Source organism: Chroicocephalus ridibundus, chromosome 2 (genome assembly GCF_963924245.1).
Source record: "Chroicocephalus ridibundus chromosome 2, bChrRid1.1, whole genome shotgun sequence".
NCBI classification, from domain to species: Eukaryota; Metazoa; Chordata; class Aves; order Charadriiformes; family Laridae; genus Chroicocephalus; species Chroicocephalus ridibundus.
Genome location: NC_086285.1, coordinates 108,624,134 through 108,650,673, shown reverse-complemented (window position 1 = coordinate 108,650,673; position 26,540 = coordinate 108,624,134). Strand labels below are relative to the sequence as shown.

At 34.8% G+C, this 26,540-nt stretch overlaps 1 protein-coding gene across 1 annotated transcript in view; it reads left to right on the top strand.

Annotated features, from left to right (window-relative positions):
- Positions 1 to 22,976, top strand: part of CCDC102B (coiled-coil domain containing 102B) — a 173,027-nt gene extending 150,051 nt beyond the window's left edge. Inside the window, exon 6 of the mRNA XM_063323983.1 lies at positions 22,465 to 22,976. Within this exon, the coding sequence (XP_063180053.1) occupies positions 22,465 to 22,551 (87 nt within the window). The 3' untranslated portion in view covers positions 22,552 to 22,976. The remainder of the gene's footprint in view (positions 1 to 22,464) is intronic.
- The last annotated feature ends 3,564 nt before the right edge of the window (positions 22,977 to 26,540 follow it).

Below are 26,540 nucleotides of genomic sequence, written 5' to 3'. Positions count from 1 at the left end.
TATAAAACACTGTAAAATTTGACCAATGGAAGTTTGAGGAAAACTTTTTATTTCAGATCCATTAGATGAAGATTTAGTTCTATGCTGTGAACACAAATAAGAAGACTATGTAAGCGAAAACACTCTATGAACAAATAATAATTTTGACTTCGATATACGAAATTAGATTGGAGGCTAGGAAATGTTTTTTAAATTACCTATTAAAAAGTGTAGAAAAATATTTGACATGTTATGAATTATGAATAAAATAAGTTAGAAATTTTGAAGAATCTTAAAAAGTTAAGGTGGAAGAAACTTTTAGAATAAGATCTTCTTTTTTTGGAGGAAATAAATTTAATTGGTTATTCATTTTTTAGTATTACCAAAGGGTATGCTTCTTTTTGGTATGAATAATGTCCAAGAATATTAATGCAATTTCTACTAGATTTTTCAAAAAAAGTTAAGTAAAATTCTTTTTCTGTACAGTTTAATAGTATTCAAAATATTAATGGAGTTAAGTAAAGTAAAAGTTATTTCATTTCAGCGTCTAGGAGGGTTTTTTCTAAGAACCTAAGGAAACTGCATCTTTTAGACTCATATATTTATTTGTTAAATTATTCTAAGACAAAATTTTAGAAGCTTGTCACTTTAAATAGGAAAAGAATCCAAATAATAGCATGTAGTATGCATCTATTTAGATCTCGCCCCTTGTATTTCTGCATGAGATCTGGAATTATCTCAGGGGCTAATGAAGGGCAAAATACTCTGGCAGGAATGTGTCAGTATGACAAGTACTGCTTATTTTTACCACAGAGAATTAAAGTACCATTTTTATTTCTCGCCTGTGGTATTTCCCATAGCACTGTTGACTACTCCTGATTATCCTAGATTGTCTGATTGAGATGAGATATTTATTCGCTTGTTGGCTCAGAACCTCCAGCAGTGTTTTGCTTCTCTGAAATTGGCATTAATACTGCCCATTGGCTTTGATAATTAAATTGTACACCTGTTCAAAAATAAGCACCAGATTGTTAATGATTCTTGGCCATCACACTGTCAGTACTTTTCCAACAATATTTCTCTTCAAATTATCAGAACATTTTTGTATTCCTCTAATTGTGACATGAACTATTCCAAGTCTTCTGTGGCAATATACTGGTAAAACCTTAAGTATCTGTATTCTAAATCAATAACACTGTAGCTGAAGTGGAGAACCTGCTGAAAAGAGGGTCATTGTTATTTAGGTTTTGTTTAATTACTCATCTTCTAATTACTCTTAATAAGACATAATTCATCTTGGTTATTTCTACAAAGATATAACAGCTCTACATATAACTAAATCACTGGAGGTTAAGTAATTATAGTAAATTGAAATCCATCATATCATATTCTCTGAGAAAAATAACTTGTCTTGTTATATTTAAAATTGCAGATTATTGAGTAGCTATGAGAATAGCAGAAGCAGGGAATAACGAAGAATAAACTATCCCATACATAAATATTGTTATCTTTTTTCCATAATAGATGTGATCATACACTATCACTATCAACATGTCAGAGCTTTACGAATAACTCTTTCTTGCATATTCCTTTACTACATGTGTTATTACAAGATCTATGAGCTTTGTCTTTCATGTGGGACTTTTCCACCTGGTCAAGGCTTCGTTGCACAAACTTATTATTGAAAGAGCAAAGTACAAAAGGAACTAATACAATATATCAAAGCCTTTCTTTACCCTCATTCTTTGACTTCATTATATTATTATAGTCCGATTCATACATTTCTAGAGACCAGAAAGGCGGAAAGAAACATAATCAGACACTTCCTGAGTATTATACAAAAAGTGTTGTATTCTGTTGTCATTCACTCTTCGCAAATCTGAGTTCCTTATACAGTTGAAGATTGGCTTCTCAAGTATTACCCTATTATTCTTTTTTAAGGAACTTCCTGTATTTTAGAATTCATGTTTTACTTCCTTGTATACACAATTATACCTTTCCTTCACAGTTAATTTTTTATGTGATTACTTGTCGTCTAGACAATCTCTAGAGCATGAATTGTTTTGCTCTCTATAGCATCTCATCCTGCTGAGCTGGGTCTCAGGTTTCTGGGCCTCCCAGACCCACAAGCAAAGGTATGGCAGCACATAAGCATGTCTTTTCTGTTCCAAAGAGCCATCTGTGTGGTATTCTGAAGTTGGTTACTGCATCTGGCAACAGTACTGCTTTTCCTGGGATATGCCTTATTCTCACCTTACAGAGCTAGAATCTCACTAGCTGGCACCGCAGTTAGATGAGTATTGCATTCAATTGGGCCATCTTCATGATATATTCTAATAGCTTCTGCTCAGACTGCACATCTGCTGCATGGCCAAAGGCAAATTGATGAAACAGTCCATGCAAAACAGCATAACCGGTAATGCTTTTTCCATCCCCCATCCCCTTTTTGTATGCCAAGGCTGACTCCTGCTGCCACACAGACCACCAAGGAGCCTTGACCTGTTCCACGGGGAGTCTTACTGCTTTCTTTCTTCATTGAAGTCCCTGATTTTTATCTTTTGTTCTGATTCAGCTTGTATTATCTGTCTCATGGTTCTGCAAGATTAAAATGAATGTGAATGAAGAAAAAAAAATATTGTTTAGACCATATATATCATTAGACTGTATTCATATCTATCGGCCAAGAAATTTACAGCATAACTGGCACACAGCTTTGACATCTCTGTATAATGTCCTCAGAGGTCAGTGTTTTAAAGGAAGCCTTATCTGGTTGCATGCTGCACCAATCCAAGATGCTTCCTGTTTTGGAGCTGCGCATCACTTTACCTTAACTAAAAATCCTTCATAACCTGGAGATGAGGTACAAATTCTGTACAGAGACACAAGTGTAGAGTTGTGGGGTGTGGAGTTGCAATTTTCTTATTTGAATAGTAGCTAGCTTGCTTCCACAGTTCGTGTATCTCACCAGTGTTATGTTAAAGTCACATTGCATATGTTCCTATTTTTATGGATACAGCTTCCAGAAAGCAAGCAAGCCTCTACTGTTACATGAAAGGCTTCCCATTATCTACGCTACACACCACATGCTGTCTATATGCTGAACACTTACATTTCTGTTTCCATTGTTGCTCTTTCTACTATATTCTTGTGGCCATAATGTCTGCATTCTGATTTGTTCCATGCCTGTGGTGTCTCTTGAAGCCTGTGAACTTGCACCCTTTACTTAGATTGTGCCATTTTTACCTAGATCTCCAAATGAATTAGAATAGTACCCAAATGCATGTTATAATACAGTTGTCATGGTTTGGACTGGACTGGCCAATGAGATAAAATATAGATATGGTTTTTGGAAGAATATAATATGACGTGTATTTGCTTTTCAAAGTGGCTGAACAGGAAAATGCTGGGTTTTCCCCTTCAAAATCAATTCCTCTCTTTGGAAATACATGACTCAACATTGCTATTATCTTAGTTCTTCCCATTCTAATTTCACCAGTGACAACGTAAGTGTGGGTTTTATTGCACACTGGAAAGCACAGCATAGCTTCATGTCCTCCTCTTCTGCAGGTTACACTGGAAGGATGACAAGATTTTAGCTCCTGTGATCACTTTAGACTTTTAACCAGAGGAGGCCATGGAGGCTATTAAGAAACCTGCAGCTCTCTGAAATTAATGAAAAATGCAGTTGTGCAATGAGTAGAGTTTTATTTCTGTGTTTAGTAGATTAGAAAAGAACCTCCTGGTAACAAAGAGAATTTCACAACAACTTCCCTGTGCATATCAGTAAAAATGTACCCATAAATGCTGAAAAGCTCTGCTTCAGCAGAATAGCATGCATGACCAGCTCATAGACAACAGGAGGGACCAATTTTGATATTCAGAACGTTGGATGGATCAAACTCTTATAAGGTTTAACTTCTGTTTTCAAAATCTCCTGTGATTGCTTTTATACAGAAACTGACATAATTTTTACATTGATTTGCTTAACAAACAGTTTATGCTTGTAGCAGTCATTGTACCTGGATATGATGATAATAGTAACAATTAAAACCCTTTGTCTGTCATCTCTATGGTAGAGCATTACGTTGCCCTGGATGGCCTGAAGTTATGTGTATGTGTATGTGCCCGTGTGTGTATACAGCTATATAAAGCTGCTATAAGGGTTTGGCAGCCTCCAGAAAAATACACTGATTTGTTCATGTTAAAATAATTCTTAAATTTAAACTTTTTCACTCATAATGCTTTGGAGTAGGGACTTTAAATAAGGCAGATGGATTATTCTGCCATCAGGTATATGCCTTTTTCTTTCCCCCATGAAAACTTGAATGTTCTGATGAAGCCTGTGGAAATCAATTTCCCACATTCATCAGAGACTTCTTAGAGTTTTGCAGGAAAATGCTTCATAGCTTCTCTGTGTACCTGGCATGCATCATGCTGACTCACAAGGTAATACAATATTTGCTAGAACCGCTCCTTCCAGCCGCAGAGGACATCTGGAAGCGGCCGTGTTTTGGGGCAGTTTCTGCTCTGTGTCTGCAACACCCCACCTCTGACAACCACACCTTGAGGAAGAGCAGCATGGCTGAGATGGCAAAGAGCAGCAGGGCTGGGCCCAACATGGTGCAGAGTGGAGGAACTGGGGACAGGGGCAAAATAGGAAGGAAAAAACCAAAAGAATCAGATAGTACGAGGAGATGGGACAGAGGGAGAGTAGGAGCAGCAAAGGGTGATTAACGGGGCAGATGGGAATAGGGAAATAGTCTTCAACCATGCATATAAGACTGTATAATTTGTTTGCACTAAAATGTTGGGGATCTCATTTATGTAATTTTTAGCCTTTGAGATGTTTGATTTTGCAACCATACACCTCTATATGTTTCGTATCAACAGGCAATAGGAAGCCTAGCCATAAGTCTTACTTTTCCATGATACATTTCCTCCACAAGTTGAATTTTTAATTTTTCCCTGTGCTGATGGGAGGACAAAATCTGCAGTTCTCTATCACATCTTTCTACCCAAAATGGCTGTGGAGACAAATTCTTCGTCTGTCTTTTTGCCAGTAACAGTATGTCTTCCAAGAGCAAGGGAGGAGGGGAATGCAGATTTGACTTTTCAGAATGACTGATCTGATTAAACTGATTAATATCTCCATCTTTTCTGAAGAAAATTAACTTTTTATTATATAGGATTGAAAGAACTAAAATATGAGTTTTGTCTGTATTAAGGGACCTCTTAACTTCCAGTCTGTGATCTTGTGAATCAGCTACCCAGTGTAATTCAGTTCTTTATTGGAAGTGTACGATTTACCCCCATGGAAGAACAGTTTGAAAAGAATATATAACATTTTCACTTCTTGAAATGAAATTTAGCACCTGGGAATAAGGTTCCAGGTTTCAGACTATATGAAAAATTAATTATTCAAATGCTTACAGGGGCAGTGGTCTTATTTGATCTAGTTAAACCTTCTTTCACTGAAAACTTGCTTCCTTAATAGCCATCAAATGTTGATGTTCAGCCAATATTTAGATATTAATTACTCTGAGTTTGCTTTCCTTCCATGTTTTGTGTTTACAGGATAAAAGCCTTCAATGAGGATTTGATCCTATTTCCTCAGATATTTACACACAGAGGAGGAAGAAAAAAAGCTTAATTAAAATTATATACTTGGTTAGCTTACCAACAACATTAAGCAACAAACCTATAGAATAAGTATTGAAATAATCGTTTAAGTAACACTTTCTGCTAAAAAGAAGTATGTATTTAAACAGATCCTACTATTCAGGGAATGACAAAAGGTGAAGGTTTCAATAACGTAAAGCTTGATTTATACCTTGGGATAAATCTTGCGATTTGGAAGTGACAAAGCCCAAAAAATGTAAAATCTGATTGGTGTGCATTCTACAGCTTTAGAATCAGTCTTCCAGAAAGTTCAAATTCAAAATTAAATATATTTTCTTTATCCTTCATTCTCAAAACTGAATCTGTTTTCTAAATTGACATCAGCAATTAATTTATCTCATGACATATTTATTGAGAGGTTGAATAACTTGTTTTCATTCATAGCGTTTATGAGGAATTACCTGTCAGATGCAGATGGAAAAATGCTTTTCCCCAGGTCTTTAATTCACTTAAGAAATCAATTAAGGAAAGAAATTATGAATTTTGCTTCTTTTTTACTTCTTTTTATTTAATTTGAAAATATCTGAGCTAAGTTCCCATTCTTTTCGAATACTTTCACTTAGAGCTCTTTGAAAATGAGAAACACACTTGCGCAAAATATTTTTGCATGGTATTTCTAAAATTTAAAAATGCAGGCTGATTTTGAGCAGGCATTTCATAAGACATTGCTGTGTTGTTTGCATGTATACAATCTCTTAAAAAAGTCTCCTTATCACTAATTTTTAGTTTTCTGATGTTTAATAGTACCTGCAGAGAAGCAAATGTAAGGAGATGGTAGATGAATTATTTATGAATGTTTAGAGGAACAAAACAGAAAGAGAGTTTCCATGCTCTTTGAGTTGCATAGAACGCACTATAATTGCGTTTGCCCTCTCTAATATGTTGGAAAGCCAAGCAATAGTTTTCTATTGGTAATCTGTTGAAATTATAGCCTGCTTCTCTGCACTTACCCCCTCTTATATGCAGTTTTCATCGGTTTCTTTAAAGCTTCAGAAGTTGCTGAACCGTTTATGCTAGTGATTTAATGTCAGCACAGAAGTAACTTTCTATATTAGAAATTAATATTTAGTAATCCGATAATCCAAGTCCATTTTTTTTCATTGTGACTGACAATGTAGTAATGCCTACAGCATCACCCATGTTGCTTCTTACAGGTATGGATAAATTCAATATATGAGCATATTTTTATGCTGATTATCTCAAATATCAAAAGTGTATATATATATATTATTATCTACTTATCTGCAAAGAAAGTTTTCTTAACATTATCTTCTTTTGTATTTTGTATCTGAACTAAATACCCACCCCGTAAACACAGGCATTTTAACATCATTCTGTAAGTGATCCAAAAGGAAAAATGTGACATACGATTTCATGAACAAGCTGCGTCCTTTCTATTTCACTTTATTATTTAGAAGTGACGAGGTTATTAGTGAAGCAAGTATTTGATAAAATTGCTAACATTTTTTAAGGCAACAAACAATTAGATTCCAAATATGATTTTTCTTTTTTTCTTAAGCTTCTTATTGATGGTAATAACCCATTTTTTCAATGGGATTGAATTAATTCAGTGATTATTGTATAAAGTAGAGATAATCAGTGTTTTATTCTGAAAGCTAACCTGAAGTACTGCATGATTGTGTTAAATATAGGATTCAAAAAAAGGTGGAGTATCACCATAATTGTTCTTAAAATGAGTCATTGATCTTTCCAGAAATTGTTATGTCACTACACACAAACACCATTTGTAGAATGATTAATAGACATTCTAGCTTGGTAATTAAATAGCCAAGTGCTTTACTGCTGATACTAAATATTATAATCATTAAATGTAATTTTATGGAGAAGTTTCTTAAAGATCCACACCGGTTGCATACCAGTTATAAAAGAAAGACACTTTCACAAATCATTTCAAATTTCAACTTTTCTGAATGCATCAAAGTGAATGACCTTATACTGAACATTATAAATGTGTATCATGGCCTAGAATAGCTAATTGTCTTCAGTAAGAGTTTTTAAAATATTTTTTTGTGGTCGGCTGTGTATTTTCCAGTTCTTAAAGATTCCTCAACAAATAATTTGTCATGACAGTTTCTGTGTCAGTTGCTCTTTTCTTTATTCCTGAGAGCTTTAATTAAATCTTTTAGATGTGCTTATCACTTCTCAGCACATATTTCAGTCGTATTTTATTCTGGAGACCAGAGTCATCACTTTCTTCTAATTTTCAGATGACAATGTGAAGCATTTTTATGAGATAGCTTCTTTCAACAATATTTCCAAAAAGTTAAAGCTTACATTGCATACACTTTTTTAGGGTAACATGTTTGTCATCCATCAGCTCCACACTTGAAAGCCTCCTGCTGTGATTTGCATTTACTGTCACTTGCAAAAAAATATTAGTGTATGTTACTCATTTTTCTTGAAAGAAGCTTCTGAGATGCTTTTAAATAATTGATTTTGTCTGCTTGCCCACACTGGGGGAATGTTTAAAGGTATTTATAGCAGCCAACAGAAAACATGGGCAATTTTTGAAGCATCGTCACAGATCTGTAGTGAACATTATTACCAATTAAAATTATATGACAAGTCTCACATAATACGAACTGAGAAAACTCACCAGGGTGTGCTATCACCTCGTCACAGCAGTAGCTGTAGTAAAGTTACTTTTGAGTACAATCACTGGCCTAAGTATGAGGAAAACAGATGATCAATGTTTAGGTTTTGAAGAAGTCCAAATTTTCAAAATTTAAGCCAACCTGTTTACTTGACACACACAAATGAGTTTTTGATGTTATTTCATTTAAGAAGCCAATTAGTAAATATAAATGTGTATTCTTTATTGTAAGTTTAAACAGAAAAATCGGAATTATTCTGAAGCACAAAAAATTTTGTGTTTGAGAGTTAAATGAAAAATTAACACTTCTACCAAGAACTGAACTACCAGAAAGCTTGTAATTTGTTGCAAAGTTCATGAATTCAGAATAATTAAGAAATTAATTGATACAGTTGCAACAAAGAGGCACAATAGAAAAGTGAGAATGTGCAAAGTAGCATCAAAGAGGTACACTACTTAAAAATTGATGCCTGACAAACTGCTGGGATTTATAAGCAATAATGCACTTTGCAGATGGTCCTGGAAACCTTTCATTTGAATGATTAATTATTTTCATAAGTACCTAGAAGATCTACTTCTACAATCTAGTGTCATGTTGTAGCTAAAGGAGGAAGTTGTAGCTAAAGCTGGTTTCACAAGATATGAAAAATGAAATATCTTCTGATGGAATGATGAGAAAATGTAGAGCTAAAGAGGCAATATTGCAAAATTTGTGCCAAATGAGCTATGTTGTGTGAAACTGGAGCACATATAGCAAAGTTGCAAGAGAGTTGTAATGCTTCTACTTCTACATATTTTGCAGCTTTGTTGGAGTCCAGTACTATTCTAATGGATTTTAATTCTTAAGTGAGAAATAAGATGTTATTTTGTCATTTTGGTAGGCCAGATGTAATCTCAAAAAGGAAATAAAATATATTATAATTATCCAAATTACTCAAATTCATCATATTTACATGAGAATTAACATTGATTGCAGTGAAATATAAAGGTGAAGATAGCCTGATGTCTCCCAAAGGAGAAACTGTAATTTTATCTCATCCTGTAAGTCAAAATACATGCAAAATACCACTGGGTTTTACTGGACAGAGAGAAGTCACAATCTAAACCACAAAACACTGAACTTTATGCTCTCTTTTTCTGCACTTTGAGACACTGCTACTAATTTCATGTAGAATAGAAGCCCATGCTTATAAGTCTGAAAGGTTCTCGTCAGTAAGGCTACGTGTCTTAAATACAGTCAGAGAAAAAAAACATCTGAAGCAAAACGTCCTCCAAGTCCTAGCAGAGTGCATTTCACATTTATAATTCTTCTGATGCAACCATAAATATGTGTCTTAAAATAAAAATCTTAATTTCAAATGTTGTTCTGTATGCTCTTTAATGTTTAGTGAGTATAATAGAATAATACCACACAAAGTTCCATCTAAACTGGTATCCTGTTTCTGGTGGTGGACAAAAATGGATTTGTGTAAGACTGTAAAAGCAAAGCAGACAGGTAGACATACATCCCAGGAAAATCAAGGTCAAGGACTCCTCAGTCAGAGATGGTACCTTTTAAGGCTTATATTGAGTTTTCTTCTATTAAATTGTTCAATAGCTTTCTGGAGCCCTGTGAGGCTTTTGTAACTACCCACTACAAGAGGTCTCAAGACTTAATTGTATTCTGTTAAGTTATTCTTTCTTGCACCAAATCTGCCTTTGCTGGTTTCATTTGATGCTCCCTACTTTCTGTACTGTTAGAAATTGTGACCTGTTTCTGTTCGCTTCATCATATGAATCCTGAAGTTTGTTTAGTCACCTTCCCTGTGGAAGCCATCCCCTACATTTGTTTACATAGTTGTTGTTCGTCAAATCGTTTCCTGGTTTGTGTCATTTCCTCTCAGACACAGTAAATATTATATTCAGTATTCCAGATGTGGTCGTTTTATTGGAATAATATGGTAGCACAATAACTATTGTGTTCTCTATTTCTTTTTAATAGTTCACTTTTTTTTTTGTTACTGTTCCAGAGTATTGTTATATTATCTTATCACTTTTCAAATTCTGCATAATTAACAACTTTTTCTCTTTCAAGAAAGAAAGCAACATGTTCTCACTGAAAAAGTGATGGGAAAACTAAAAAATCCCAATTAGTTTTCTAAGTGGAATAATTCAGAAGTTTTCTACTTCCAGTCTTGCCTTCAGATTATTTAGAATCTACTTGTCTTTAACTAATAATAAGTTAGCTATTTTCTTCTTTTTTGAATACTGACAGTCTGATGATCACTTTTCACTGAATTGATTTCACAGTCACTTCACTGACCTGAAACTATCATCTTTATAGGCATATATTTACAACCTTCATTGGTTTCCATCGTTAATTCCATTACACTGGGGATTTTTCCACATCACAAGGTTTTCTTATTACATTTTTTTGATAACATTTTCTGGATTTTGTGCAACACCCCATTTTGAATGGTTCTATTCTGCTACATAAAGACTGATAGGAAATAATTATTCCAGAAGCCTTCTCTGTAAATTTTCACTTTAAGATTACCAGCTATTGTTGTTTTGGTTTTTCTCCTTTTCTTTAGTCACAAAACATTCTAAAAATTCTCTTTTGCTACATTAGATCAACAATATAAAAAAAAATAAAATCTAGTTGTCTACTGGGCAGCTTGCCACCTGTCCAAAACTCACACCAAATTCATATGTAGATTTACATGGGATTTTAATCAGATGTGTGCATACGGTTACTTTCCTAATACATAGGAAAGTATATATGAAAGACTGCAATTATATATGTATATATAGCAAATTTTACAGTGGAGGATAATAAATAAAGAAGTTAAAAGGTAACATACAAAGGAGCTGAAAAAAATAATCTTTCTTTTAAACTTCTTAGTTTATATTTATAGTAAAGGTATGTCTAGTAATTCAGAAATAATTGAAATATTCTCTTCCTGCTCAAAAATGCTTGACGTCTTTCAAGATCACTGTTTTAACTAAAAGTTATGCAAATGTGCACACAAGTTGTTCATATTTGTATGTTTTTGTTTTTGAAAGACAAGTTAGAAGCAGGCAAGGAATAAATGTTATCCATATCACTATGAGCAACTACGATTCATCTCCTTCCTTTAGAGATCCTGAATGATGACGTGTGAAATTGTTTCTTGAGCCTATTTCAAACTCCACATACTCAGTTTTTCATCTACCTTTCTATACAGAGAAATATTAATGTATTTTTTCTGTATCCATTATGATGTGCCTTACACAGACATATATATTTATCTACAAAAAATGAACAGAAGCAAGGAGGATATTCATGGGCCTGTCAGCATTTGTGCTGCTTATAATCTTGTGCTTCTTTACTATTACCTGTAAAGTATTTGTCAAAGTTACTATTTCATTATCGTTTTCCTGCTTCAGCTGAGATATGTTCCAAAATTCAGAAAATGGGTAGAAAAGAGAAGATGTAGCATTCAAAGGTTCTCATAGTTCTTAGAAGATGGTTCTAAGAAGTCGATTGGGGGAGGATGTTTTGGGCATATATTCTTCCCACACACTTAAAATAGTTTAAGCCAAACAGCATCTTGAACTGGAGATTGTAAATGTATTCCTCTTGGAGGGACTTTCAGTGCTTCATTCTGAAGATGACACTGCCACTAAGGAATTTCTGCCTTCCCAGTACAGTGGCAATTGCCATAAAAATTCTCAAGTGATAGTTGTGCCACGCTGAAAGACTATAAAGTAAAAGATAAGCTAAGATAATTCGTACTATTTGTATATTGTTTCCAAATTTCCAGGTTATAAGGAGGAAAGACTTACGAAAACTTACAAATTCTTACTAAAACTGAAAAAGTTCTTCCACAGAAATTATTTATGTATGCTCTGAATTTGTGTTAGTTTTGTGAAAATATCTCAATGAATGTTAAAGATACATCAGTGTGGAGCTGTCAGTGGTGCTTTTTCACAATTTTCAGGGGAAAAAAGTTATTTCTCAAAGCAGGTTTAGGAATAATTAAATGCTATGTCTTCTTATTCAGAAGTAAACTAACTCATACACATACATGTATTTGTAACAAACGGCTGTCTGTATTTTCATATATCATTATATTACCCTCAATTTTCTATGTAATATAACTCAAAAGAGATGAGCTACCATGAGCTACCATGAGTTACTTTACCAAAGTGACATGATCATCCATTACTAGAATCTGACAGTGAAAATTTCTAATACTCTTCATGCATCAGTTTATGAAGTTAATGGAATTATGCTGGCACAAAACTGATCAAATATGGCACCTACAACAAAACATATGAACAGAATTCAGAATCATATGATGGAAAGAATAGCTTTTTTGGTTTCATTTTTTGTGTTTCTTAAATTTAGCAAAATAGTGTATGTGCCTCTGACTTCTACATATTCTATGGTGGTGTCATTTACTTTATAACGATCATATGGATTCTATAAAATCCCGTAGGAGCTGCTAAAATCTAACAACATCTACCTTGCAGTCAATTTTCTCACCCTGCATTTGTTATTTCTAATCCCAAGAGAATGATGCTCACTCAAAATCACCTGCTGTGATTCATAATTTTCAGGAAATAAAGAGAATACATTGAATCAGTTATGCCTGGTTTAGCAACATAACAGAAAGCTGGATTCTGTTTCTGGTCACAGAAGAGCTTCATCACATGTCAGTCCAATATTCTATTAATTTTTTATGCCATAAATAGAAAGATAAACTTTTGGGGTTTTTTTTTCAGTAATATTTTTGAAAAATAGAGGGGTTTAGGCATCTAAAGAATAGTGTGACAGATTTGATCTTTGGAAGGAGGAAAAGAGAAAAAAGAGATAATAAAAGATTTCTGTATTGATACTGAAAGCAAGAATGTTCAAGATATAAGATCTTTTCTTTCCCTGAAAGCTATAAATAAAATTGTAGAGGATGAAAAAATAACCTCAATTACGTATAATTTGAGCTGCTAATATTCCATCTTAATATTTACATGGCGCTTTTTTCTTCACTTTTGAACATAAATACACAATAAAACCAAAGTTGTATATGCTCCAGCTTCTGCATGGGTCAAATGGATGGATGGATAGGTTGCTTTTCAAATAAAGAGTCTTGGACTCTTTCACTTGAAGAGAGCTGAGAGGGGGTTGAATGAGATTTACAGAATCACGAGGCCGGTGGGTAAACTGAGCATGGCATTGTTGTGGACCAAATGTGAGAACCAGGTAGCAGTGAAGTGAGGAGGAGAGCATCAATAACAGAGGCAGCAAATAGGCGCAGCAATTTGTACAGCCTTTTGTGTAGAAAGGGAGAGAAGGTGGATATGGGAATTCACAGACCTGGCAGCCCCACCTTAGTCCCCAGTAAGGTAATAGAACAGCTAATCCTGGGAACTATTTCCAAGCATACTGAGGACAAAAAGATGGTTGTAAGCAGTCAGCATGGATTTATAAAGGGAAAATTATGCCTGTTCAACCTGATAGCCTTCTACAATGAAATGTTTAGCTTTGTGGATGATGGGAGAGCAATGAATGTTGTTTACCTTGACATTCACAATATTTTCAATGCTGTCTCTCATAACATGCTCATAGACAGTCTGATGCAGGACAGACTAAATAAATGAACAGTGAGGTGGACTGAAAATTAGCTGAACTGCTGGGCTAAAAGATTTGTGGTTAATGAAATGAAGTCCAGCTGCAGGGCAGTCACCAGTGATGTACACCAGGGGTCAATACTGGAGATAGTACTGCTTAACTTCACTAATAATCTGGATTATGAGACAGAATGCGCTCTCAGGAAGTTTGCAGTTGATACAAAACAAGAAAGAGTCATTAATAGACCAGGTAGTTGTGCTGTCATTCAGAGGGACCTCAAGAAGATGGAGAAATGCAGACAGTAATCTCACAAAGTTAAAATGGAAATGCCAAATCCCACGCTCAGGTAGGAAAAATCCCTTGCACTAGGGCAGACTTGGGTCTGACTGGCTGAAAAGCAGCTTTGCAGAAAGGGAGCTGGGATCCTGTTGGACAACAAGTTGGCCATGAGTGAGCACTGCACTCTCAAGACAATGAAGGCCAACAACATTAAAATGCACACAACTAGCAGATTGAGGGAGGTCATTCTTTCGCTCTGCTCAGCACTAGTGAGACAACATCAGGATTGCTGGGTTCAGCTGTGGGCCCCCAGTATAAGAAAGACACGGATGTACTGGAGAGAGTCTACAAAGGGTCACAAGTCATTGCTGTGACTCTGCCTTAACAGGTTATTCAGGCAGAGTGTATTGGCTCATTCCAAAAGGGATTATCTGAATTGCTGGGCAAGAAGCCAATAAAAGCATCCTGAAAGTATTGAGAGGGAATGTATCCTCAAACATTCCTGGTACAATGGTTTTGAATGCTGGAGGTGTACCAGAAAAATAGACAATAGAAACACAGCCGGTTCTGGCACTGTCACAATCACAGACTCTAAAATCAGACTTTTCAAAGGAGTTTGTAGATAATAGGTCAACTTGTCCTGAACTGTATTGAGAATTGGGTACATTATGAATGTAACTGAGATCAGGCATCTCTTCTTACCAAAAACATAAATAGCAATTTGTTATTCTAACACATTAGTAAATAATTAAAACATTGGTACAAAAAATGGACAAAGAAAAAAAGGAAGAGCGCTCCATATCTTATCTAATTGTGGTTTACGTCTTGTCTTTATCTGCTCTTTGTCAGCTTTTGTTTTTGTCTGCTTTACTGCCATTTAGGGATCAGTGCTTTCCCCCTGCTGTTTGCATACTTAAGATGATTTTACTGGTCCTGGGAGCACTTGTACTATTTTATCAGACATGGTAGGTCCTAAGATAATGAAACCTTCACATCACCAGATTACCATCACCATTTTTTGCTTTACACTTCAGCTCCCAGTTGATTTCAGCAACCTTACAAACCACAGAGCTAGAGATTAGCGCTTTGTGATATTTGAAAGCCGAGGTTCAAACTTCCAGTTAGATAATTTTCTAGCTGCATGCTATCTTTAACAGCTTATGAGATAGTAGCTACTATCATGTCAGAATTTGAAGCTGGGAGGAATGGAAGGGAGCAGAGTAAGTAATTGTAATGTGCACATTCGCATTCTGTCTCCCAGCCTTACAAGTTTAAATGAAATGCTTTTACAGTTGTGAAGCTCATAATCGCAGCACAGCAGCGCTGCACAGTATTTGTTTCTACTCCAGCCGGTTCAAGAGATATCAGACTTTAATACTGTCAAAGAAGAACAGTGTTTTGGGCAATGGTCCGAGGGAGAACATGGTGTATGGCATGTATGGCAGAACTCTCCAGTGCTTCCCAGAACTCTCATATAATTTTTGTTCAATGATTATAACTAGGAGGCATAATATTGAATGATACTGCAGTATAGTAAGTAGGTTTTTTGGGAATTAAATAGCTTATTTTGTTGAGTGTACATCTTTTCTTCCTTATTTTGAAGACAACTTAATTTTCAGTTTAAATATTAGTGTAGTATAGTGTTTTCAGTGTGAAAAAAAACAGTACATAACAAAGAACCTACCTGACATGATTCTGAACATGATAGCCCATTTAGTTGCAAGACAAATTTGGATGGGGAGTAGGAAGTGGATAAGGGGGAGGTGGGGGGTGAGGAGAGGAAAGTTAATGTCTGCTACAGAGTTGAATACCTTTCATACCTGCAAGAAGTAAGAGGAAAGTAATGAAGATACATGTTGAGCAACTGTTAAAAGTTAAGAATTCTGAAAAGGGTAAATGGAACTAAATTGAAGCTGGCAACCATGTAATTACTGGGAAGGGAAATGATCATGCTTTTTATTGGCCTGGAGATTATGTAGGTGAAAATATTACTGTAGAAAGTGAATCTTAATATATAAAAAAGGAATGAGGAAAGAGCTTATGCCAAGTGTACTTTCTTATCCTTTTTTCAGCTATTAAAAAAATGGCCACAAAAAAGCTTTCCATGCAAACCACACTTCTGAAAAAAAAAAGGAATGTATATATTATTGATACCTTCTTCTCTGTAAGACTAGAAAAACTGTTTCAGTGTTCAGAAATCAGAAGGTATTTTGTAAAGAAATATTAAAGCACATTACACAAATAGGTCTTATACTATGTACTTATAATTCTTAAAATAGTCACTTATAGTATCTACTTTCCCAGGTATGCTTCGGATTGTTTTCTTTAACAATAAGTCAGTCATTTAGCTAAAAGTTCACGGGTTGCTGTTTTTTTTACCCTAGCCTGACCATATGGAAAAAAAAAAACAAAACCAAAAACATATTGATTGTATTGTGTTGATCACTATTCAATACTTCTGACATCTCTTTTTCAATTTTTACTTTTAAATGTATTTAAACTTTGAGTGCTTGCAATACAAATGTCAAACACAACAATTTGCAGAGAAAAATGTCAAAAACAATTTGTATTTAGCCCTAATGTATGCTTAGCAGTAGCAAAAGAGCTGAAGTATGCTTTGTATTCAAATATAAGGGCATTTTCTGTTCTTATATTGTAATATGCAAGGAATTACATATTATCGGCACAATTACATGAGACTGATAAATAGTGATGAACATAGAAAAACAAAGCATTTTCAAGCAAGTAATGAAAAGTGTACTTTTTTCTGAATTCTTTCATGGTAAAAGCTGATGATATGGTTATTCTGGTTCATTCCAGTAGGTTCAGAGTATTCTAAAACCCAAAGCTAGAAAAGCCAGAAAGTTACTGTCAGTTCCCTAAAAGCTGAAATTATTTATTTCTTGTGTCCATTTTGTTGGGGTGAGTGGATAGATTTTTTCTTCTATCTTGTAGCTGAAAGGAAACATTTTCTTCAGAAAAGTGATTTTATTTGGGCATGCCATAACCTGGTATGATCAGATTCTAAAATATCAGAATTGAAGAAAGATGTTATTATGCAAAGTCAACTGAGCAAATACATGTGATCATCTCAGAATTAAGGAAAAAAAAATAAGAAAAAACAGACCTTTTAAAGGTCATCTTAATTCTTATTATATGCCAGAATGGTGAAATTGTTATGTTATAAATGGGAATGTTTTTTCTTTTGGAAAATCTTGCTGTTAACAAGACCTGAATTTATGAATGGGCATTTGAAGGAGTCCTTCTCTGTTAGGTACCCAATGTGTAGTGTTCATCCTCTGCCATTCTTAAAGTGCTTAAAGTGGGTGACACACTTAACATATTTAATCTCCAGAAATAATAATTTCAGGTTCTGACCCATATGACTACTGTGATCCAGTTGCAAAGTGTTGTTTCTAGTTTGCAGTAGCAAAAGTTTGAACAAAATTATCATTTTTGTCATGTTCTACCCTAGGGAAAATATTGAATGTAAATTTAAGTGGTAGCTATTGTAATACGTTGTACCCAGAAATGCACCAGGGAAATTCATTCTGAGACAAATTTTGACACTAGAAGGGAATATAATTATAGGACAAAACAGAGACCTTTTCTTATAAGGAAAATCAAAAGTGTAATTTTGCCTGAGTTCCAAGGAAGTAAAATTAGTTGAATGAGAAATACAGAAAAGCATTACATGAGGTCTTGTGGCTCTTAAGGAAACACGACATTTAAAGAAAAAGTCATACTATTTGAGAGCCTATATAGTATTTTTAGAGATTGGAATCGCATAGTGGATGAGTTTACATGGGGTCTAAGCAATTTCTGCCTTGTAAAGATATGAAACCTAATTCAACATCTCTATGTTCACTCATGGTCTGTAACAGTCCCCTAATGGTAAATGGAAAATATGTTTCAATGAAATCAGAAGCTGACATAAATCTATGCTACTATTTATTACTCAGAATATTTATTATTTTGGGCATTAATAAATGTCTAAAAGTGAGGTATAGTTTATACCATTGAAGATATTAACTCAAGCTTGTAATAGTTTCCTTTCTTTCTCCATCCACACTTGGAAATCAACTATGCATGATTTTTCAGATAGTAATGCATAGCACCACTGTCATGGGTAGGACAGTAAATGGCAGATACTAGTGGATCTGGACTTATGTTTATTATTTATTATTAAATGAACTCTCACCTTTTATCTTTTAAAATTAAGTATTCAGGATATTAGCTTTTTGGTCTAATCAGTTATTTGATCTAAACATTCCTGATGCAAACATTTGAGAATTTGATGGCATTTTTTTTACTGTCATTCTAATTTCATTTTCTATATCAACTTCATGAAATAGTATGTGAATCTTTTAGAAAGGCAGATAAGATAATTAACAATACTTCTTTGAGAAGAGAACTTTTTTTTTCTTCTTTTCCATAAGGAGTCCTGAAATAGGAACCTTGGTAGTATTGAGCTACTGTGGGAAAGTTCCACTCTTCTTGGAGGCATGTGGAATCTGTAAATACAAAAGAGAGAGACAATGTGTCTTATAAATAATTTTCATCTTGTTTTGGGGGAATCCTGAGATTCCTTAATCTTCTTTAGATTTTTGAGAATAAATATCCATGAAGGAGAAAAATCTTGGTTTCCCTCTCTTCTCCACATGCACAGGTTTACAGTACATAAACACCTTCTATTTCTTTTTGTATTATCTTTAACACTGCTACATTAGTCCCTTACTGTTTTGCCTCTAATCTGTGCTCCTGAGAGATACCCACATCTGTCCTTGGGAAGTCTCCATTGATTAAAACCATCAACAACCTTGTAATGTCTCTCTGTAGCATCATTACAGCAAATTGAGTGAGGATTTAAATAAGACGACAATAATAATTTGAGTGTCATGTGTACCTACCTTAAAATAATTCTATCTAGGTCTTCCATTTAATTAAGGTTTGGAAAAAAATCCTTCCTTATGTTAATACTTATTGTGCACTTGCACTAAAAAAAGATTGATTTTAAGCAGCAATGAAGAATTTTAAAATATTCTACAGAGAAATGCACACACAACCTATATTAATTGAGCTCTCAATTAGTGATGCTAAACAATGAAAGCAAGGAAATGCACAGTGAAGCAGGAAATGTACCATATGTTATTGTATACCTGGGCACAATGGGGACACTATCTTAATGACTTTCTTAATGTTCCTGTTGTACTAGATATTGGTGGACATATGGTATGCTTCCTTTTTATACGCCTGTACATTTTCATGATTTTTTTAGCTGATTTTGATAGTATTTTCTGTTTGTCTGCTGTTAGGAAAAGGGCTTTAAAATGTTTTGCTTATATATCTGCAGTTCAAAACCCATGCATTTTATTTTGCTTATTCATTTGTACCTCTATTTATTTATTTATTTATTTATTTTTCTTTCTAGAGCAGTTGCACATTACCTTTATTACTGCGCTTTCCACAGTTTTAGTGCCTGTCTGGCAGTAACTGGGAATGCAGTTGTGTAGTCCTTCCATGTACAGAGGGGTTTTGACTCACTCTGAGTGAGGCAAAACAGACAGCTAAAGCAACATCAGCAGTTGCAGAGCTGACGGGGCCTTGCACGACCAGGATGGGCATTCGTGCAATTGGCTGCTTCCCTGCCTGCCCTGAGGAACCTTGGCACGCTCCAGTTGGAAGCAGACATGTTTCCCATTTCACCCAGCTCCTGGTGCCCTTCACATGGCTGAGGGACAAAACAGAACAACTTCTTGCCCCATCCCTTCCCAGATGCCAGGGGTTGTCAAGGACGGCTGGTGCAGACTAGCAATGGGAAAGATTTCCCTGATTTTTTTATGGCACAAACTCCTTAAATGTTCACATTTAAATAAGCTATTAATTACCACCATCACATGGAATACACACATTAAAGTCACAAAAGTGCAGAACTACTAAAAGGAATTGCATCTTGTAAACAGAGAAGAGCAATTGAGCCAAACCCTTTTGATTTCCATGTTACATACCCCAGCTATACCTTGGCAAAATTCCCTTCCACAAAGCAGTGATGTCAGGGATTCGTACAGGAGATGTTTGAAGACTGCTATAAATCAGCATGGAAATGAAAGGAAGTTGTTGTACATTAGCTTGTCAATAGCACTCAGGTTTTGTGATTCATTACAGATTGTGACTAGTTTTTTAGATAAGATTTTCTATATGCTAGTGATTTTGAGCAAGTGTGTATGCTTTTGTATAAACACTCAGGGCTTACCATTCTATGTATTCATGTACTGTTTTTAGTAGCTCGTATGTGTAACTGCATTAATTTGATTATGAAATAGAGATCAGAAAAAAAGATCAGATGTTAGACAGACTAACATGACATCTAGAAACACCAGACTAAGTGTTTCTACAATGTTTAAGAAATACTTTAAAAACAAGTAGCTCTATTTGTCTTGAAAATTTCCTATGTGTATTCTCAGGGAACAAGAGGTAACTTAAGCCCATAGCCACCAGTTACTAACATTTTTCATATATATTTAGTTTACTTTCTTTAAATTTAATTTAGAACTCTTTCAGCTATTAGTTTTAGGGATTTTATTTTTAGTTTATATCAATATGTTTTAGATTAGTTAAATGAATGGAAAACGAAAGAACTAGAAGTGATATTGCACCAATATATTCACATAAGTGTTTTTAATAACAAAGAGTTGTTAATAGAATTTATCTATAATTTTTAATAAGGCAAAATTATTATTTGAAATCATTAAATTAAGGTAATTAAAAAGGAAAAAGCCTTCTTTTTCAAAAAAATTCCAGTGAAATTTGGTAATGACAAATAAGTTTCTGACCAGCCTAATCTTGTGTATCCAGCAGGGTGAGGAATTTGCCAGCTTATTGATTCTTACTGCTGTGGGGCTTGGCAACCAGTCTGTATCTGGAATGATTAGTGGGCATGTTCATCAGTAGACAGGAGCATCATGGGGTCTGTGGCACTGTAAGCAGTGATATTGCTACATTAACTCAAAGGCTTCTACACTTTGGCAGCTTACTTAACCCAGAGTGATTTTGACATGAGATGCTGGGTTTTTCTAAGAACACAGTTGTTTTCCAAATAGTAGGCAGATTAGATTAGATGTGTATGCATAATGGCATGACCGACCCGTTGACACTGCCAGGAGCTGGGTTCTAGCTACGAAGAAGTAACCGGGGACCACCATGTTCCACAGTTCAGTGAAAACTCTCAGATTCCTTGACATGTTCAGAACTTGCTCACAAGACTTTTAGGGTCCCAGAGTCAAGACTGAAACGATGGTTTATGAACTCCCTTTTCTGAAAACCTGTTCCTGTAGAAAAGACAAGAAACACAGGAATTGCACTATGGTTTGCGCTAGGATTTCAATGAAAGTTCAAGATGACATGGAGAGAATTGGAGATGTATGCCCCTAAACTCAGTTAACCATGGATGAGACAAAAAACTAGTAATATACAGAAACAGTTTAGATCTGCCAGGAATTATTCATTCTTACATGCAGTTTTCTTGGGTCACTTTGTAGTGTACCTACTTTGGGCAGTACTTAAGGTCCTAAATCTTGCTAAATCTGCATTGTTCTGTTCAGGGCTACTGTCTGTTCACTGTGTTCTGAATTCTGGAGGGCGTAATAACCTGTTTCTGGTGTGCAGCTTGCGTGGATGTTGTTGTTCTGCTGCACATTGTTACTGAGAATGTGATTTATCAACCCCAAATTTATAAAAAATAATGTATTTTTAAGCATGATTATGTTTTAATGATAATCTTGATGATGATTATGTTTTTGTAAATAAACTCTCCCTATTGTTATTCATGTAATATGAAGACATTATACTGCACTAGTGGCTAGAATTTGTTCAAGTAAGGGGTTTGAGATATTTTTGATCTTTTTCACTATTCTTCACTTTCCCTTCTTCCAATAAAAAGACTATTAAGTTATACGTAAGTGCTTTAAATATATCTTGAACAGCAATAATACGGCTGTTCAGAACTGTCAGTCAATAAATAATGGCTCCTAGTCATCAAAAGTGAAGCAAGCAAGTATTGCCTGCCTCTCACTGTGAAAGACAATTCCAAGTAATTGCTCTGAAACCCTATACTTTTTTTCTCCTTTATTAAGGAATCAGTTGAAAAAGAATCCAATGTGTACTATAAAGTTAACAATACTGAAAGATTTTCTCATCTAAATTCTACTGTCTCCTACTGAAACCTTTGTCTTAGAAGAAATTTGATCTGTGATCGTTTTAAACTTAAACTCGCTTTTCTGCTTAGTGTTGTGGTCACACTTTTTAAAAAATTTCATTTCAGAGTAAAAAGACAGAAGAAGAACTCAGGATTTGGGACCAGACAAAGTTCCTGGTATGTTGCTGGAGATTCTACCAAGACAATGAGTGAAGATGCGGGAGATGAGCAAACAGCCCTGCAGCAACAAGGCTAACAGTAAAAAGGAGGGACAAAGAACTTACACTCTTCATAAAGACTTACAGGAAAATTTGAAGAAATGCATGCCAGACATATATGGGAACACTGTGTGCATTGTTTCTATGTATTCCAGATTTTTTAACAAGAACCAAGGAAAATACGCTCATGTCAGCGTGTACAAACTTAGAATTTTTGTTGGCAATTGTCTATCTTCCTTTTCCAATTGTCTTAATTGCTCTCATCTAAAGCAAAGAGTGGACTTTTATTAACATTTTCCAGAGTTTCTCTTTGGGAAAAAATACTTTAGAATGCACATGACATATGAGAGAGATTCACATTTAGTCCTGGGAAGAGTGTGTCTGAAATGGAAGTCAGTGGTTTGTTTCTTTACTTTGCTTCTGTCTTTTTTTTTGTCCAGCAATGGGCAAATAAGTCTATTTCTCAAGTTCACCAGTTCAATCAGGTTGATATGCATATTACACCTTTCCTTCATTAAAAAAAATAATCATAACATTTAAAGGAGAAAAGTAATTTTATTTAAAATACCTGAATATTATCACTTATACATTTAGATTAAAGGAATACCCTTTCTCTTTGTGTTTCTTATATGCATGACATAATAGAAATACATAGAAATAATGCTTCTCAAATTTATCTTAATGTATGTATCACTTTTTTTTTTATTTGAGTTTATTAATTGTGCATGTAAAAAGTGTAAATATCACATAGGAAGTAACATGAATATATTAAGACAAACTGCAAAAGCACATTTTGAGAATTTTAGAAAATTCATGATTTATAAAAACAACAGCCACTTTCAGCCATCAAGTCAGACGTAAATTATAATGGTTTGCTGTTTACCATACACAGTTGTTAATGAGTATATGCATATTCTGAGAACTTGCTCTAACTGCTCAGCAATATATTTGTTTCATGCCTTATATCCCTATAAACTGAAAACTTCTTAGAGAATTCTAGTTGTATTTAAAGCCAAAAATATTTATCCTGCCACTAATATATTACATTCTCCTTCTAAGCCTGATGCAGAGGTTACGTGATCTCTTGATTTTTCTTGTAATTTACCTAGGACAATGTAAAAAGAAACAATTATTTTCACAACTGGTAACTGTGCGGTAGATATCTTTGTGAAGTCAGTGTATGTATAGTTAAAATTTTCTTAGCTTCAAGTGCAGGCTGGTCAAGTTCATGAATGGAAGCATTAAAGATTATTAATTACATGGGAATCACATTTTTCCCAGGAATCCCCAGAGCTGCAAATGGTTGGAGGTTGGATCAGCCAGCAAGCTCTACTGGTTCTTATTGGCCCTGCAGCTTTTGACTGCTGCTGGACATGGGATGCTAAAGTAGAAGAACTCATGTTCTTAACCTTCTTCCATGTTTACAAATGCCGACCTAATCCCAGCCATCACCTCTCATCATACACTAAAGGATACGTTATGAAAGGATGTTATCTTTCTTTGTTGCCAACAGCTGATACACAGATTCATCAACAAGGTACAGAGAAACTGTGAGACAATTTATTTTGAAAGGGCATTTAAACATTTTAAACTCACAACAATTGACAATAAAATAAGATTCATAATAGTTACTTTTTTTTCCTTAATCCATACTTCCTCCATTTCTTAACTTACTGGTTCAAAGAACTCTGGCCTTGTTCCATGCATTGTGAAGTGACACACTGAATTTCTCTAAAACTCCATCTGCTTTGCTTACGTGAGCATTTTCATGACACCCCATGTGTAACATAGCTGTATTGAAAATGTCAATGCGCACAATGGAAAGTGCGTAATTATTCATTTTCAAAGGCTGTAACAGACAAATATGCTTCTATGATTGCACAGAAGCACTTGAAAATACAGTAATGCCACAAAACAGCTTGCTGATAAAAGCTTGTATAGTTTAGATAAGCTTTAGAGGCAAGACCTTTTTTTTTCTCTGACAAGCCATTAGAAATATGATTCTTTTAGAGATAAGGCCCTAGGGTTTCAGCAATTGCCAAAATCTCTTTAAGCTCCAGGGTCTCTTCTCAGCCCACAGTAATATCTGTGGCTAAAAATCAAGTCAAGTAATTTTATGAGTTAGTGGGGAAGGTAAGGTTCTGTCTGTTCCCCTCTGTATCTTTGTAAGAAAAATAAATAATGTTTAGTCGATGCTGGAGAACATTCCTGTGCTAACAGCTTGGTAGTGTAACATGGATATTGATGAAAACCAAACTAGACACTAGGTTCTCCTGCTGTACCATATAAACCTTTCAAATATGTTCACTGTATTATAATACCCAGTAGGTGTGATATACTTGGCTAGTCCAAAGGTTGTGGTGGCAATAAAAAGATCATCAGATGATCCTAATTTTATAATTTATATTTCAGAATATCAATACATTATCTTTTTTTTTTCTCATGAGGAAACTATAGTTTCTTGTGTGGTAGTTAATATTCATATTTATCCCACACACTTCTTTGTAATCACTTATTGATCATATCTTACTTTCAAGTGCCTTCTTAGTAGTGTTATTTAAGTTTTCTTGCTTGACTGTGATAGATCACACAAGATGCTTTCATTTTTCATAATTGCTCCCTATTCCCTGAGTAAGAGAAGACTCGGCTACTTCCATTAACTACATAAAATATTTATTTCAGCAACTACAAACACAGAGAACTTCAGAGATCCCTGTGAAGAAATAAACCCATAAATTAGTCACTTGAAAGTAACCCAAAATAAGATGATACACGATTGCCCTGGCTGCAGTTGAGAATGTCAGAAAATGTTAATTTATGACCTTTTCATCATAATACTAGAATGTCTTCTGATCTTAAATATACATCTATGATATTTGCTATATACCAGTATTCACATCCATTCCTCTTCACATTTTACGCACGTGCGGTGAAGACACACAGTTTAATGCAGAAGTGACTTGCTCAAGGTCACTAAGGATAAATATGGGAAAGTAAGGAAAACTCCTAACACTAAATCTGGTTGTAAACCATTGAGCTGTTCTTCTTCATCTTTTGAGATGAGTCATGCCTAAAGAAGTGGATTGCCTCTAGATAAACTTCACAAAATCTAGTCTTTTTTGTTTTCCTTTTAAAGATGATAAATAGCATGAATCTTTTATATGGATTTGTTTTACAAACCAATTATAAACACAGTAATAGTAAAACCTACAAGTAATTTTCACAATTGGCAAGTTCCATTAAACCTTATTTAATACCATAAATGTGTGTATTATTTAATATTGGTACAAATGCGGAAAGATGGGAAAGAATGATTTATGTGGTCTGGTGGTTATGTAGTAGTTGATAGAGAAACAGTGGTTAACACTGTGTTTAGAATAGAATAGAATAGAATAGAATAGAATAGAATAGAATAGAATAGAATAGAATAGAATAGAATAGAATAGAATAGAATAGAATAGAATAGAATAGAATAGAATAGAATAGAATAGGATAGGATAAGATCCAGTTGCAAGGGACCTACAATGGTCATCTAGTCAAACTGTCTGAGCAATTCAGGGCTTACCAAAAGTTTAAAGCATGTTATTAAGGGCATTTTCCAAATGTCTCTTAAATACTGAGATATTTGTGACATAAAGACCACCTCTCTAGGAAGCTTGTTCCAGTGTTTGACCACCCTCTCAGTAAAGAAATGCTTCCTAATGTCCAGTCTAAATCTCCTCTGGTACAGCTTTGAACCATTCCCATGTGCCCTATCACGGCATCCCAGGGAGAAAAGATCAGCACCTCCCTCTCCATTTTGCCTCCTAAGGAAGCCATAGAGAGCAATAAGGTCACCCCTCAGCATTCTTTCCTCCAAACTAGACAAAGTCCTCAGCAGCTCCTCATAGGACATTCCTTCCATCCCTTTCAACAGCTTTGTTGCCCTACTCTGGATGCATTCAAGGGCCTTCACATCCTTCTTAAATTGTGCGACCCAGAACT